Source organism: Numenius arquata, chromosome 5 (assembly GCF_964106895.1).
Source record: "Numenius arquata chromosome 5, bNumArq3.hap1.1, whole genome shotgun sequence".
Classification (NCBI taxonomy): Eukaryota; Metazoa; Chordata; class Aves; order Charadriiformes; family Scolopacidae; genus Numenius; species Numenius arquata.
This window is the reverse complement of record NC_133580.1, coordinates 45,542,405-45,556,774: the sequence shown is the minus strand read 5'-3', so window position 1 is coordinate 45,556,774 and position 14,370 is coordinate 45,542,405. Positions and strand designations below refer to the sequence as shown.

Genomic DNA, 14,370 nt, shown 5'->3' with positions numbered 1-14,370 from the left:
GTTTCTCACTGTCCCCCATGACCCTGCGCACCCCAAAATCACAGAGGAAGAGCGATAAAATTCACAGCCCGCCCCAGGGACCCTTGGAGATACCGGTGTCAGGTGTGTGAGCATAGCACGGGGACGCATCAGAGAATGGGGATGGAGGGGGCTATGGTGCACTTGGTAGAGGGATGCAGAGGGGGAATTCTGCAAGGATTTAGGATAAGGATGGAGCTTAGCAAAGCCCAGCTCCTGCGGGGAGCCTGGACAGGATGTATGTCCTGGCCGTGTGCTCCGCAGAAGCTGGGCTTTGCTGGACAGGGCTGCAAAAGCAGACGAGAGTCCGGCAAAGCAATAATCCTGCCCACCCCAGCCCACATATGGGGTCCCCTCACCTCGGAAAGTCAGGCTGGCCACCGGGTCGCTTTGCTTGTCCCCCTTCTCCAAGTTGGGGAGGTGGCTGGCTCGTTGGAGCAAGCAACGCAGCATGGCTGGGCGATGGAGCAGGGCACGAAGAGGCCAAGCCGGGCTCGGCCCGGGGCAGGATCCGGCCCCCCATCGCCGCCTCCCCCGTCCCAGCCCTCCCGGGAGGGCGGAGGAGGTGCCCGGGCGGCGACACGGAGCGCCTCAGCGCGGCCGCTCCGGAGGTTGCAAGACTCGGGCTGCTGGAAGCCACGGTAGTGCCAAAGACCCGGGAACCGGGGATGCTGCGAGCCTCGGAGATGGTAAATTAAATCACCGGGATCCGGGGATGGTGCGAGCTCCGAGGACGGTAAATAAATCACCAGGATCGGAGAACGCTGTGAGCTCCAGGGATGCCTGAGCACCAGGATCCGGGGATGTAGCAAGCCCAAGGGGTAGTAAATAAATCACCGGGATCCGGGAACGCTACAGGCCCAGAGGATGCCTGAGCAATGGGATCTGGGGATGCTGCAAGACCCGAGATGGTAAATCATCAGACACCAGGGATGTTGCAAGCCCTGGAGATGGTAAATAAATCATGGAGATCTGGGGTGCTGTGAGGTGCAGGGATGCTTGAGCACTGGGATCCAGGGATGCTGCAAGCCCCACGGGTGGTAAATAAATCCCCAGGATCCAGGGATGCTGCAAGCCCTGAGGATGCCCCAGCACCAGGATCCAGGGATCGTGCAAGCCCTGGGGATGGTAAATAAAACACTGGGACCCAGGTATGCCCCGGGGATGCTGTGAGCTTGGGGTGCTGCAAGCCCTGTGGGGGTGCCTGAACACAGGGCTGCTGCAAGTTGGGGGTGCCCGAGCACAGAGTCCCAGGGACACTGCAAACCCTGGCTATGGCAGATCCCCGGGATTCAGGAATGCTACAAGCCCCAAGGTTGCAAGAGCACAGGGACCTGGGGATGCCACAAGTTTGGGGTGACCAAGTGCTGGACACAGGGGTACTGTGAGCTGCAGAGATGCCTGAGCAGTGGACCCCAGGGATGAAATACCACTGGGGATGCCAGAGCAGGAGGACATTGGTATGCCACACTGGTGACACAGGAGTACCAGGATCCCAGGGGTGACACACCAGAGGGCTGCAGAGAATCAGCACCCCAGGGATGGTGCAAGCTGGGGAGCTCCCAGACCCGGGGGGTGCCACAGCACTGAGGACATCTGCATGGAGGCCACAGGGAGGTCCTGCTGCCAGGCAGGGGCTCCGAGCACCCCACAGCACCACAGTCCCGGCTGAGCTCTCACCACACACCCGTCTGCAGGGCAAAGTGCAGCCAGCACCAACTCCAAGCCCTCAACACCCTGGGACCCAGCTAACACCAGTAGCTGGGGGTGCATGTTTCCATTGCCACCCTTTTCCCTGACCCCCAGAGCAGAGAGACAGGGGCTGTCCTGTTGTCACAGTCCCCGTGTGCTACCGGCTGGCAAGAACAAGGGCACATGGAAAGGAAAAAGAAGCTGCTGTTCAGGCCCAGCAGGTGACAGGCTTCCCACGGCCACGACCACACATGGGGACACTGTGACAGTGAGATAGGGATCTCTGCCATGAGGAAGGTCCTTCCAGGCACAGAGCCAGGGACCACTGCGGGAGATGCAGGCACAAGCACACAAGTGCTGACACACAGCCTCTCCTCTGCTCATCTCACCCTGTTCACCAAGCCCCAAAAATACGCTTTTTCATCTCAGGGATGCCCAGAGCATTGCAAACAAGCTGCGATGTGCCACACACTGCCTCATTGCTCCTGTCATCCCTTGTTGGGGGAGGATTTGGGACCCAGGCTGGCACTGGAGGGGTTCCAGGAGGTCACAGGCTGGTTGCACCATGGCCATCGTCACCACGCAGGGAGCCTGTGAGGGCCCAGCACAGTCCCTGCCCTACCCTGCCCGTCTTTTCACGGAGAGACACAGTAGAGCCCCGGGGTCCGGCAGAGCAACAGCTCAGCCATGGGGTGCAGCCGAACGGGGCCCCCCTCGACACTGGGGCGATTGAAGATAAATCCCCGGCAGGAGGAAACCTCTCCTGGCCGACAGACGTGGCTGGGGGGGGTTAGGGCTGTTGGGGTGCAGGCAGTGGGGCGGGGGGCTGGGGAAGTGGACACCCGGCAGATCTCCAACACACAACTGGCCCCGTACACCCGTGGGACAGCCCCTGTCCACCTCGCCCACGGGGATCACAGGGAAGGGAGGTGGTGTCCCGGCCCCCACCGCATCCCCTGGTGCTGGGGCCCCCGGCTATCGCCGTCCCCCCCAGAGCATAGCAGAGGCCAGAAATAGCCAGAGCTGCTGCTGGTGCTGTCACCGCTCAGCTATGCTTCTCCGGGCCCCGCTCCCGCCTCAGCGTCGGCCCCCCCCGCCCGGGAAGGAGGGAGGCCGGGGGGGAGAGAAGGGGGGGTCCCCAGACGCCCACTCCCCGCGGGAGGTGGGGGGAAGGGGCGGTCGCGGCCACGGGACCCACGGGGGTGGGGGGGCCGCTGCGTGGACGATGCACATCATCCGGGAGGGGGCACATCAGATAGAGCTGGGACCCCGCCGGGCGGGGTGGGACGGGGAATGGAGATGCAGGAGCCCCCCCTCCGGCGTTTCAGCGCCTTCCCTGTCGCGAGGACAGAGCATGATGAAAGCCCCCCCAAGTCCAAACACACACACACCTCCCGCCCAGGCCCCGGCAGCCCCCCCGTCCCGCACCTCCGAAGGCGGCGGAGCAGTAGGCATCGCTGATGTCCGCGTCCGGCGTGCGGACGTTTTCCGCATGGAGGATGAAGACTCGGAGCATCGCCCCGGCCCGGCCGCCTCCCGCCCGCCGCCCCGCTGCACGCCCCCCGCCCCCAGCCTCCGCCCGGTACCCGCCGTCCCCCCCCACGGAACCCGCCTCTCTTAAAGGAGAACGGCTGCGGCCGCCGCTGGATACGGCCCCGCAGGCGGCACAGGGGGTGGGAGACACCCCTCTGCCTCCCCCCGCCCCGGGCTTGAAGGCGGCTGACGAAGCACCAGGAGGATGGAGAGGAGGAGCTGGGGGCTGGCACCCCCCCCTGCAGCAAGGGCAGGCGAGCCCCCACCACAGGGACCCTGCAGGAGAGTGGTGCTAGGGTCCAATCACCCCAAATGGGGCACGTAAGGGGGCTCTGAACCCCCAGGGGCACAGCGGGCCAGGACATGCTTGCTTCCCATGGGTGGGGTCTGCTGCAGGAGCAAGAACCGCCCCCCCCCCGCCAAAGACCCCAAGTGTGATTTGGCCTACACCAGGGTCAGCACTGCAGCAGCAGGAAGGTGCTGGAGAGCCCCTGGATGCAGCCCCAGCCCCTCACCGTGACACCAGGGCCAGGATTGGGGGGGGCAATATCACCTCCAGGATGGGGAAAAAAAGGGGCTCAGGGAGCTGAGCCACAAACAGGGTGAACCCTATGGCACCCCTCAGCATGGCACAAGGCAGGGTCCCCCAACAAGAGCCAAGTGCAGGCAAACCCCTGCCCTGGGGGTCCCACTGGGACCAGCGCCATGCTGAGCTCCACGGGTGAGTGTGTGGGGACCATCCTGATGCTCTGGTCTCCCCTGGGCCCTGAGGGAGGGAGGGAACAACCTCCTTCCCTGCCTCAGTTTCCCCAGCTGGGGGATGGGAGGACGTCTCTCATTTCGGCAGAGCCGTGACCAACGGCACCGTGACAGGTGGGGACAGCCATAGCACCCAGCTATTTCGGGGAGGTTATTTTTACCCCTGGGTTTCCCAGCAAGCGGCTCAGCGAGGTCCCTCCCTCCCAACCAGGCCAGGACCCCTCTCTGCTCCCTGTGCCCCCCAGGCTGCTCGGGGCTGCCCCGCTCCCACGCTCACCCTGTCACCCCCATTTACCCTCTTTGGCTTCATGTAAACCCATTTCCCACTCCTCCTGCCAGGCGTAAGCCCACCACACCGAAAACCGACGGCCAACGTGACCAGCGCAGGGATCGGCCATCAAAGCAGAAACTCTCCAGAAGCAGCAGCGTAATTGCATTTGGGTGAAACGTAATTATGGGTGAGATCAACACTGAGGGGACAGGGTCCCCCAGCACCTCGGGTCGAGCTCAGCCACACACTTGGTAGGATAAAAATCCTGCAGGGGCAGAGGAAAAGCTGTTGCAAAAGCTCCGTGTATTTTACTGAAACCACCGCATCTGCAGCCAGACGCTGCCAAAAGCCGGCAGCAGCGTCCCCGTGGATGAGCCAAGGGGACAGGGCACGCAGCATGTGGCTAATTTAATTACCAGCAGCTCTAAAATAAACTCAATTTGCCACACTGTTAATCGCAGGGTGAACCAAAGTGCAGCACCATACATACTGGGGAGCAATGTTCAGAAAACCAGTAACAGCTCATTCTGTAATGGGGTTTGGGGTCTTTCTTACCTTGTTTTTCCTAGATTTCATTTTTTCCACACCACGCTGGGAGGATAGGACGTTATTTTCCTGAAATTCATTGGTTAAGTGGTCCCTACAGCTCCTTCTTCTTCTCCTGGGGCCACTGCAGCACTTACCTGGTTTTATCCAAGATGTTCTGGCATCTCCAAGGGAAGGGCCAGGCACAAGCTGGGGTTCAGGGAGTCCTGAGCAGAGGAGAAGTGGATGTGGAGCAGAAATAGGATTTACTGACCAAGTCCCTGTCCACGGATGTCAACATCCTCCAGGGCCACACTCAGATGGGAGATGACGTTGGATCCCATCTTCTCAGCCACGGGAAGCCTCTGGCAGTGCCGTGGCCCTGGGCTGGCAGCAGGCAGGCAACCGAGCAGGCATCAGGGCTTCAGACAAGATGAAGTCCCTGAGCTGCCATCCTCACCCTGGCTGAGCACCACCTTGGTCACCCACGGCCACCCCAAACTCCTGCTGATGGGCTGTACCTGGGGAGGCCGTTCAGGGCAGGGCCAAGAGCAATCCCATTAAAAGCCAAATTGTTTCCACACAATCATAGAATGGTTTGGGTTGGAAGGGACCTTTAAAGGTCAACTAGTCCAACCCCCCTGCAATTAGCAGGGACATCTTCAACTACATCAGGTTGCTCAGAGCCCCACCAACCTCACCTTGAATGCTCCCAGGGATGGGGCATCTACCACCTCTCTCTGGGCAGCCTGTGCCAGTGTCTCGCCATCCTGGTGGTAAAACATTTCTTCCTTCTATCTAGTCTGAATCTACCCTCTTTCAGTTTAAAGCCATTACCCCTTGTCCTATCGCAACAGGCCCTGCTAAAGAGTTTGTCCCCATCTTTCTTAGAAGCCCCCTTGCAGTATAAAAAGAGCCCTCTCTTCTCCAGGCTGAACAACCCCAACTCTCTCAGCTTTTGCTCATAGGAGAGGTGCTCCATCCCTCTGATCATCTTTGTGGCCCTCCCTTGGACCCACTCAAACAGGTCCATGTCTTTCCTGTGCTGAGGAAGTCCAGGGAAGTACCGTTTTCTTCGTTTGCCAATGCCTTGCCCTTGGGGCAGCCTTTAAAACTGCTGAACCACTCACAACTCAGGCAATTTCTCAGCATCTCTAGGAAAAGATGTTTCTTTTAAAGGAAAGAGAACTCTGGTAAACGATGTCAGAGCTTGGTGAGGAAGGGTGGTTATCCCCCAACGCATTTGGGGTGTGTGTGTGTGCAAGAAGGGGAGGCAGAGCAGGGAGAGGGGAGCAGCGGGAGGATGAGCTTAGGCTGCTTCCACCACCCCTGACCCCACAAGTCCGGTCCCACTCAGGAGCAGAGCAGGTGCGGCATCGCAGCACGACCCACCGGCAGGCGTGGCAGAGGACCCAAACAGACCATCGATCCCCAAGGCACGGAGTGCTCATCTCTTCCTCAGCCCTCTGTAGACTCAGCAAGGGCAAATTTGAACTGAAGCTAGCACAGCAGAAGCAGGAATGAAGAACAACATTGTTTTCTCATCCTCTGCAGAGATAAAGCAACAAAGAGAAACCAGGGCAAGAAATAGCCTTCCTGACCCCACAGAGGGACTCGGAAAACTCAGAAACACAAACACATTGTGCATTGTAAAGGAGATAGGACTAACAAGGACCAAAAGCCACGTCCCATGCTCTGGTGAGACAGGGAAAAAAAGCTGCAAAGCCCCTGAGCTCAGCTGGGGAGCGGAGGATGCTGCTGGCAGCTCCCTGAGGAGCCTCTGGACTCTCCCAGCTGAGGGGCAGCTTGGCTGCACAGCTCCGCAAGCACCCTGCAGACTCTTCACACTAAATTCCAGTTTGTACCCCATTATTTCAGGCAGGATTTTTAAACGCTCTTCTATGCGAGTTGCTACTAACTAACAGTAACTAGATAACTAACTGAGAGTCACTAAGCAGTTAAATCACACCGATCTCAACTCTACCGCTCACTGCTTTGGAGAAGGGGATGGCTCCTGCTAGCAGTCAGCGAAGCGAGGAGATGGAGGCGGATGTGCACTCACACACTCACAGACATTCTTGCCCTGAATCATGCTTCCTGACTTGCCAAGTATTAGCTGGTCTAAATCCCTCCTGCGCATTTTTGAGACATTCATCTGTTCACAGGGGGTAGGACTGACCAGTGCAATGACTCACCAGCACACACGGGCAGCAAATTCACCCTCAGCAGCGTTCTTTACTGAGGGACCCAGGCAAAACAAACAAATAAACAAACAAACAAGCCCAAACAACAATAATGTAGGAAGTTCTGTACCCTGCCTGTCAGACAGCAGGACTGCTGTGTCACTTACATGAACAGCCCAGAGCAAAGTCTTCTTTCTGGAGTCTTCCGAGCAGGCTTTGTCTTTTCTGCACATGCACGGCATGGACTTCAGGTGCCGGACAGGTATTTAAAGACATTTACCAGCTCAGTATCATTCAACAACTTCAATACATGAAATACAAGTAACTCTTTCTGCATATGCTTGCTCTCCAAGAAGCAAGGTCCTAGCAGTTTGAGGGACTTCTTGGGATCATCTCCCATCAAGGAACACATTTCACAACAGCTACAGGCAGGTGCTTCCTTTGCTAAACCGTAAATTCAGTTTATTTTGGTGCTTTACTGATCAGGGGGTCTGAAGACACACACATTGTTGGACCAGCTACAGCACAGGCAGGACTTGTAATATTCCCACCAGTCAGAACCAGTGTCTCTCATTTTCCTTGGACATGCAGGAACACCTCTTTACTCCTCCTCCAGGAACATAATTCAGGTGGAATCAACTACACGAGTTTGAAGGAGTGCAGAGACAATGGTGGATTTTAAAAAACAGTATTTTAAATAAATGTAAGGTGGATAGCTGAAAAATAAAAGCTCAAAGCGAAATCAGTCATAATCCAGACTGCGATCCACCATTACGAGCATGCCAGCCAGAGAGCAACATTCAAGAGCAGATTACAAAGTTCAGCCATTCTGCTGAGTGCTCCACAGGCTTTGACCTACAGGCTGGAACAAACTAAGGAAAAGCAACCCAAAATAAACAAGCAAACTCAGTCACCAAGGAGAAACAGCAAGGGACAGTGACCTCCCTGACTGACTGCAGAACAGACACGAATGCTAACGCAGTGCTGGAATAGGCTTTGCTCCCCCTGATGGCCTCGATTTTATTGTCCTCAGACTATCATGAGACTTCAGAGGCCACAGGAAAAAGAAGGCTAGAGAGAGCGTAACAATCCTCAAGATCACTGAAATCTTAACCAGGAGGGTCACTGCTTTGGGGCAGTACAGAGCATGTGTAGCATGTGAAACTTCACCTGCTGAGAGCCCTGTAAAGTGGCACCAGAGAGAGATCCTGGAATGAATTCCCTCCTAGTCTCTATTGTGATCCAGAGTTAACAAGACACAATAAATCACACCAAACACAATCCCCTAGTGTTAACTATACAGTAAGAACATTTATTTCATGTCAACGCTTGTAAAAGAAAGTCTTTTCCAAGTCAGATGATTTGATATACAAATCAAAGCCACCATACCTTTTTTTTTTTTTAGTCTGTCTATACTGAGCTCAAATTTATACAACATGAATGCTTGTTTCTGAAACAAAATTACAAATTAAATCATAACAAAATACACAAAATTGACTGGACCCTAAGTTTAATTCACTGAAAGAAATCTTCTTTCCTTTGATCACCTTGAACTCTGCTCTTCCCCATCGTTATGTGCATCCTTCTGCTTGGCCATGAACTTCTGTAGAAATAAGGGTAGTCAGTGAAAAGATACCGCTGTGTTATTTCTCAGTCCCCAACAAGATCATGCTCTAAAAACAGTTCAGGTTTCATAAACATATTGGCCAAAAAAGTCAGTCTACTGCTGATACTGGTATTGTGTGACCTCTGCCAAAAAACACTCAGAAGTTTTGTTCACAAACTGACACATGCACAGTCACCAAGTGGTGAAGCTCCTGAGTGGAATATGGCAAAATGTTAGGTATCAGGATTTTTCATGATGGCAGGCACCTGTGTCTGGTCATGAAATACAAAACAGTTATTCAATATTCACCACAGGCTGTGTGTTCATTACACCCACCTTACAACAGTTTACATCGATAAATATTTTCCAAGTTTTCTGCCCCTTACATCAGCAGAAGAAGGGGCTGCCTCTTCCCCCCACTGGGTATCCTCTGTGTCCCTGCCAGCTGGGGGCACCGTTGAGATACACTGCTGAGAAGTGGGGGGAGTTTTGACCCCAAAATTAAGTTTTCTGGCTGCCAAACTGACCTTTTGGTCATTTTGTATCTGCAAGATATTTTAGCCAGTCTGCAGTTTCAGCAAGCCAGGAAATCTATCAAAACCATGCCTTCGGACACAACACTGCATAGTTTTTAAAAATCATTTCTTAATAATGAAGACAACAGCTATCCCCATGGCCTTCCTAGGTAAGGAAGGCTTTATGTCGGTGATGAGCGTGAGTGATTTAACAATATCTGAGTTTAAAACTAAAATGCCTTGAAGTATTAATATGAGCTCCCTATGCCACTAGGAAATTATTAGCACTCGTTAAAGCAAGTATTTTTAGAATTATATTCTTTTCACCCATGTGTTTGGAGAAGCTTCAACATTACCTCCATGTTCTGTTGATGAAGTGGTGTCTTGCAGTGATTTTTCACAGACATTTCATCTGCATAGAACAGTGAGCAGATCTGACAGAAAAAGCCAGCCTTTGGAACTAGGTAATCCAAATCTGAAGAGACAGAACACAACACTAACATTAACAAAACACAGCTTTAAAACATCCCATTAAAAAAACTACAGCTTTAAGGAAAAAAAAAACAAAACCACAGATTCTCTTACTGGAAGTTAATTAAATTTTTTCAGTATTCAAAAAATTAGAACTGTAATCCGAGTCGGTCACCTCCCCTATTTCAATAAACAGAGGAGGACAAATACTTTTCTCCGAATAGGGCAACTGACCTTCTGGATCTGGAGCTCACTGCAACTACCTCAGCATCTTTTGGCCTTAAAAGTATTTTATATACAACTCATTTGCCAAGTTTAACCTCTGTCCTGCAGTGTGTTATGCAAGCTCTTTCTGTCACAGAGAGTATTATATAAGCCATCAGGCAAAAATCTGTATTTTCCTAGCAACTTCTTTTACAGTTCAAGTGTTATCAGTAGTTTTACGGAAAAGTATTTTAGATGAGGATCTTGGAAAATAAATATATACACACACACACACACACACACGTACGTGTATGTATTTTTAAAAACATGTAAGCAGTTCCCTCATTCCTATACATTGAAAGTTGGTAATAAATTTTAAAACAGTAAGCAGATATTACACTGCACTGTGCTAATTATAAATAAATTAACCTTTATTCGTAAATTTTAGGAAAAAATAACTTCCCATTTTGCTGCTGCTATTAAGTCAACAGCAGAAACTTGTTAAACATGCATTTGTAGGAGCCAAGACAAAAACACAAGTTATGGGCCACGACTTCAAAGTTACATGTGGTAATGAGGCAAAGGAGGCATTTTCAGATGAGCAAGAAAGCTGTCTTCCAGCAAAACAAGTATAAAGCATATGGGATAGGTTTTTGTTGTTTTACCTTTTGGGGTACTCTGCGTCTTTGATACATCTGAAGAAGCCATCTTCTTCCGCTTTGACTCTGGTTCTTTATCTCCTGATCCCAGCTGATCTACTGGAAGCCATAAATGCACATTAAACAAAGGTATCCGCTAGTTCAAAGGTATTCTATATCTAGCTGTAATGGCCCGCTATTGCTTGAAACAAACACCATCTGTACAGGCCTTGCTGTTTTCTGCACTATTTGGTTTGGTCTTTCCAGAGAGCCATTTTCAGGAGCTCCTGACATCAATCCCTTAGGGCAAGACTTCCAAACACAGCCCCAAAAGTGCTCTGGACCACACAGTACTCTTTCACAGAAGTACCACTGCCGCTCTCAGCTGCCTTTCTCTACAGCTCTTATCAGCAGCTTCAAACCAACTTTGTGATTATGATCACAAAACTCTCAACTTCTTTATAATACAAGCTACCACGCTTCCTTGAATTAATGCAGCTTGAGGTCCAACAGCAGTATTTCAGCTTCATTACAGAACCAGTCAAAGCCTAATGAATATGTTATCGGATTAATCAGCTCTAACAAAAGATCAAAATCAACATTTTCTGGAGACAAGGAGTTTGACAGAGTCTCCCCTATTATGAGATAAACAAGGTGCTTGTTTTTTAGAATATCAAAGTAGTCCAACTGTCAGGTAAAGAGACGCACATCAAAAATACTTGTTTTCTTTCTAATTCTATGTTCAAATAATCTAGATAGCAGTATGTCCTAAAGTAAATCCTTTCCCTTAATAACAAACCACAGGAGTCTGTCGAAGTAACACAACAGACAGCATCACTCTTGCATCCCCTAGATGTTTCAGCAGATCATGAGTATCTCACCACATCAACACCACACAAAGTTTCAGATTTGCCATGTGGCGCTTTACCAGCCGCAGTCTGACTGTCATCCTTTGAACTGTTGGCCTGAGACAAACTGTTGCCTATTTTGCTGCTGGAATAAGATTTTAAGACTTGACCAATATGGTTCTACTTGATTTAACCTCTCCCTCCAGTTTTCTTTTTCCACTTCTCAATCTCAGAAAGAACTAGTCCTTTCCTAAGCCTACCTGTTTTGCATGAGGTTTGTACTATACAGAGAGGAACTAAAATCACTTCTTCACTGTGTATCAAATACATTTATTATAATTTGTCACTACCAGCTAGATCAGAAATCAACTCAAGGGCTTGGATATTTTAAGAGGTCTTTTTTACAGCTAACTTGCTAATAGAACACAGACAATATTTTGTACTTTCAGTAAATCCTTTTGTTAATCATGGAGAAGCTTATGTTCTATAACATTAACAAGATTAAAACAATATATAACATTTGAATATTTTTGGGTGTGTACAGAGTCAACTAATTCCCTTCCTACTGTTTCTAGAAACTGAAGTTCAAAATACTGTTTTATGCAAGACTACTGCTGCTGCAGCTCCTCCTTATCTGCACTACTCAGGTTGCCTCCGCTACGCAATGAGAGTGAGACGGGAGAAAAGCTTTTTCCAAAACATTAGAACAAAAGGTGCTGTGTCAGTGTTCAGCTACATCAGCAGAGACAGAAAGAAAACTCGAGACTAGTGGACTGCATCACATAGAGCCTTCACCCACGCTTTGGCCAAAACTCTTTGTGTGTGTTGGTTATATATAGCTCTCCCTACTTGGCTCTGTCTTAGATTTTCTTAACCCTTTTCTAATTCCATGCTACAAATGTTGTTCTACATTTTTTCCTCTAGATCCAGCTTGGAAGCTGTTATATCTTTGCAACTGTATGTCTCTTTCATTTGACTAACCTGTTTTAATAAAGTTTGACCCCATAATTAAAGACTATAAATGATCTATACAGTGTTAGGCAGTTTACCAAGCCTTGCATTAAAGGCAAGAAAAGAAACTATTTTCCCCAATCTTAGCCACCATTAACACCAAATGAACACTTTGTATCAACATGCCACTTAATTTTACATCAAAAGAAAGATGCATTGTAAAGTGCATTAATAAAGTACCTTCAGGCCGCTGCTCACTCTCAGTCTCTGTTTTTTTTCCCAGCACCTCTTACATTAACTTTGTCAAACATTTAGGGTTTTTCAGTTTCCAGTTTGTTGCAAGAATCTCTTTGTGCATGGCACTGATTACAAGCATCTTATTTCCTATTTCCCCTCTGGAAATTATGAGATGTTCCTCACCTTTTGACTTTGAGATTGCAGTAATTTCTTCTTCTGGACTTGTATCTCCTAGAATTTCCATTTCTTCTGGTCCTGCAACAGCAACAATATCGTCCTCCTCCTCTGGTCCTGCAATGGCAGCAATTTCTTCTTCTTCTGGTCCTGCAACAGCAACGATATCTTCATCGTCCTCATGCCCGTTTGGATTTTTCTCTGTGAAAGCATTTTCTTCTTCCTCATCCTCCTCTCCAACTTCATCTACTGTAACAAAGTTTAGTTCTTCTTTTAGACGATTGAAATCAGCCAGAAAATCATCTTCATCTTCATTAACTTCATCCAAAGTCACTAGAGGGTTATCTTCGTTGTCCTCTTGTATTTCATCTACTGTCACTAAAGCACTGGGATCATCAGGCACCTGAGAGGAAGCACCATCTCCAGTATCCTCAGCAACCACTTTATCATCCTCCTTCTGTTTCAGCACATCCTCAATATTCAAGTCTGTAGGCTCATTTAGAGGCAGCTCTTCTACTTCGCCAATTTCATCTACGGTTACCAAGGGTTCAGCTTTCAAATCCTGCTCCTCAAAAACTGACCTAGGGATGTCTTTATGAGAACTAAGGTCCTCCTGCTCAGATATCTCATCCAAAGTAACAAGTGACTGTGGATCCTTTACTGTTTCTGACATAAGTTCTTCCTCTTCAATCACTTCATCCACTACAACCAGGCCCTGCGGGTCACTGAGTGCTTCTAAATTAGCAACTCCCATTAGCTGTGCAGTCACATCCTCTTCCTCACCGATTTCATCCAAAGTGACAAAAGACAGTTCACTTTCAGCAATGCATGCCATGGAGCTCTTCCCTTTCCTTCTCTTGGAACTAGGCTCAGAGGAGGAGTTGTTTTTAGCACCATCTTTTCTCTTTCCCCTCAGTGGATTTCGACATGTTTTAACAGGAGACTCGATTTCCTCTACGACCTCATCCACAGTAACAAATTCATCCAGGTTAAATGGAAACAGCTCTTCTTCCTAGGAAGTGTAAAAATGTGAATATAACAAAGTTTAACATTCACCCAGTGACACAAACACGTCCATCCACAGGGTGCCTAATGAAAAATATTCTCACACTGAAGCTGGCTGAAGGGAAAAAAAAATGCAACTTGACTTAAGGGTAGAAAAAAATTTTCAGGCCTTCAGTCTCATGTGGAAGAGTTTTCATTATCAGCATTTGCATTAAGTAAACAGATTTAATTCAGAAACACAAAGCATTTATCAAAAACACAGATGATGAACAGACCAAATTTATGTCTATTGTAAGAACTGGACCAATGCCTCGAATACTCATGTATATTTTTGTACTCAGTTGCAGGAAGACTAGTGAAGAACTGAATAGCTCCAGAGTATTCTTCCAAAATATTATTATCTTGTGTCATACCTCATTCTCTTCCCGAAGCACATGCTGTTGGCTGCTGCTACAAAACAGGGGACTACAACAGGTGTTTTGATCCAGCAAAGTAATTTTGTGTCCTGATGGCTAGTCACTGTTTTATCTTGCCTCTTTGGTTTCTATCTCCTGACAAACATCTCTGTTCCACAGAGGTTCCCTGACGGCCCTACGCTCCAGCCCAGGAAAGGGCTCCCAGTACTGGAATCTTCCTTTGTTTCTCTGCAACCAACACGCACAAGATGACAATTTTCTCCCTTCTGTTAAGACCTACAGACTCTCTGGCAGACTCGCTGCTCTTCCTGTGCCAGCCATGTC

General features: G+C 49.6%; 2 protein-coding genes across 5 annotated transcripts in view; both read right to left on the bottom strand.

Moving 5' to 3' along the window:
* The window catches only part of DYSF (dysferlin), a 105,242-nt gene extending 102,016 nt beyond the window's left edge, over positions 1–3,226 (bottom strand). For 2 of the 4 annotated variants that reach the window (XM_074148316.1, XM_074148319.1), the window contains exon 1: positions 3,139–3,226. In XM_074148316.1, the coding sequence (XP_074004417.1) occupies positions 3,139–3,226 (88 nt within the window). Of the gene's footprint in view, positions 1–377; positions 472–3,138 lie in introns of those variants that run through there. The other 2 variants (XM_074148315.1, XM_074148317.1) reach the window with 1 other exon arrangement.
* A 5,042-nt stretch (positions 3,227–8,268) lies between these two features.
* ZNF638 (zinc finger protein 638) overlaps positions 8,269–14,370 on the bottom strand; it is a 41,115-nt gene continuing 35,013 nt past the window's right edge. Inside the window, exons 22-25 of the mRNA XM_074148252.1 lie at positions 12,635–13,637; positions 10,443–10,535; positions 9,459–9,577; positions 8,269–8,584 (exon numbers count right to left, since the gene is read on the bottom strand). Coding sequence (XP_074004353.1) covers positions 8,525–8,584; positions 9,459–9,577; positions 10,443–10,535; positions 12,635–13,637 — 1,275 coding nt within the window. The 3' untranslated portion in view covers positions 8,269–8,524. The remainder of the gene's footprint in view (positions 8,585–9,458; positions 9,578–10,442; positions 10,536–12,634; positions 13,638–14,370) is intronic.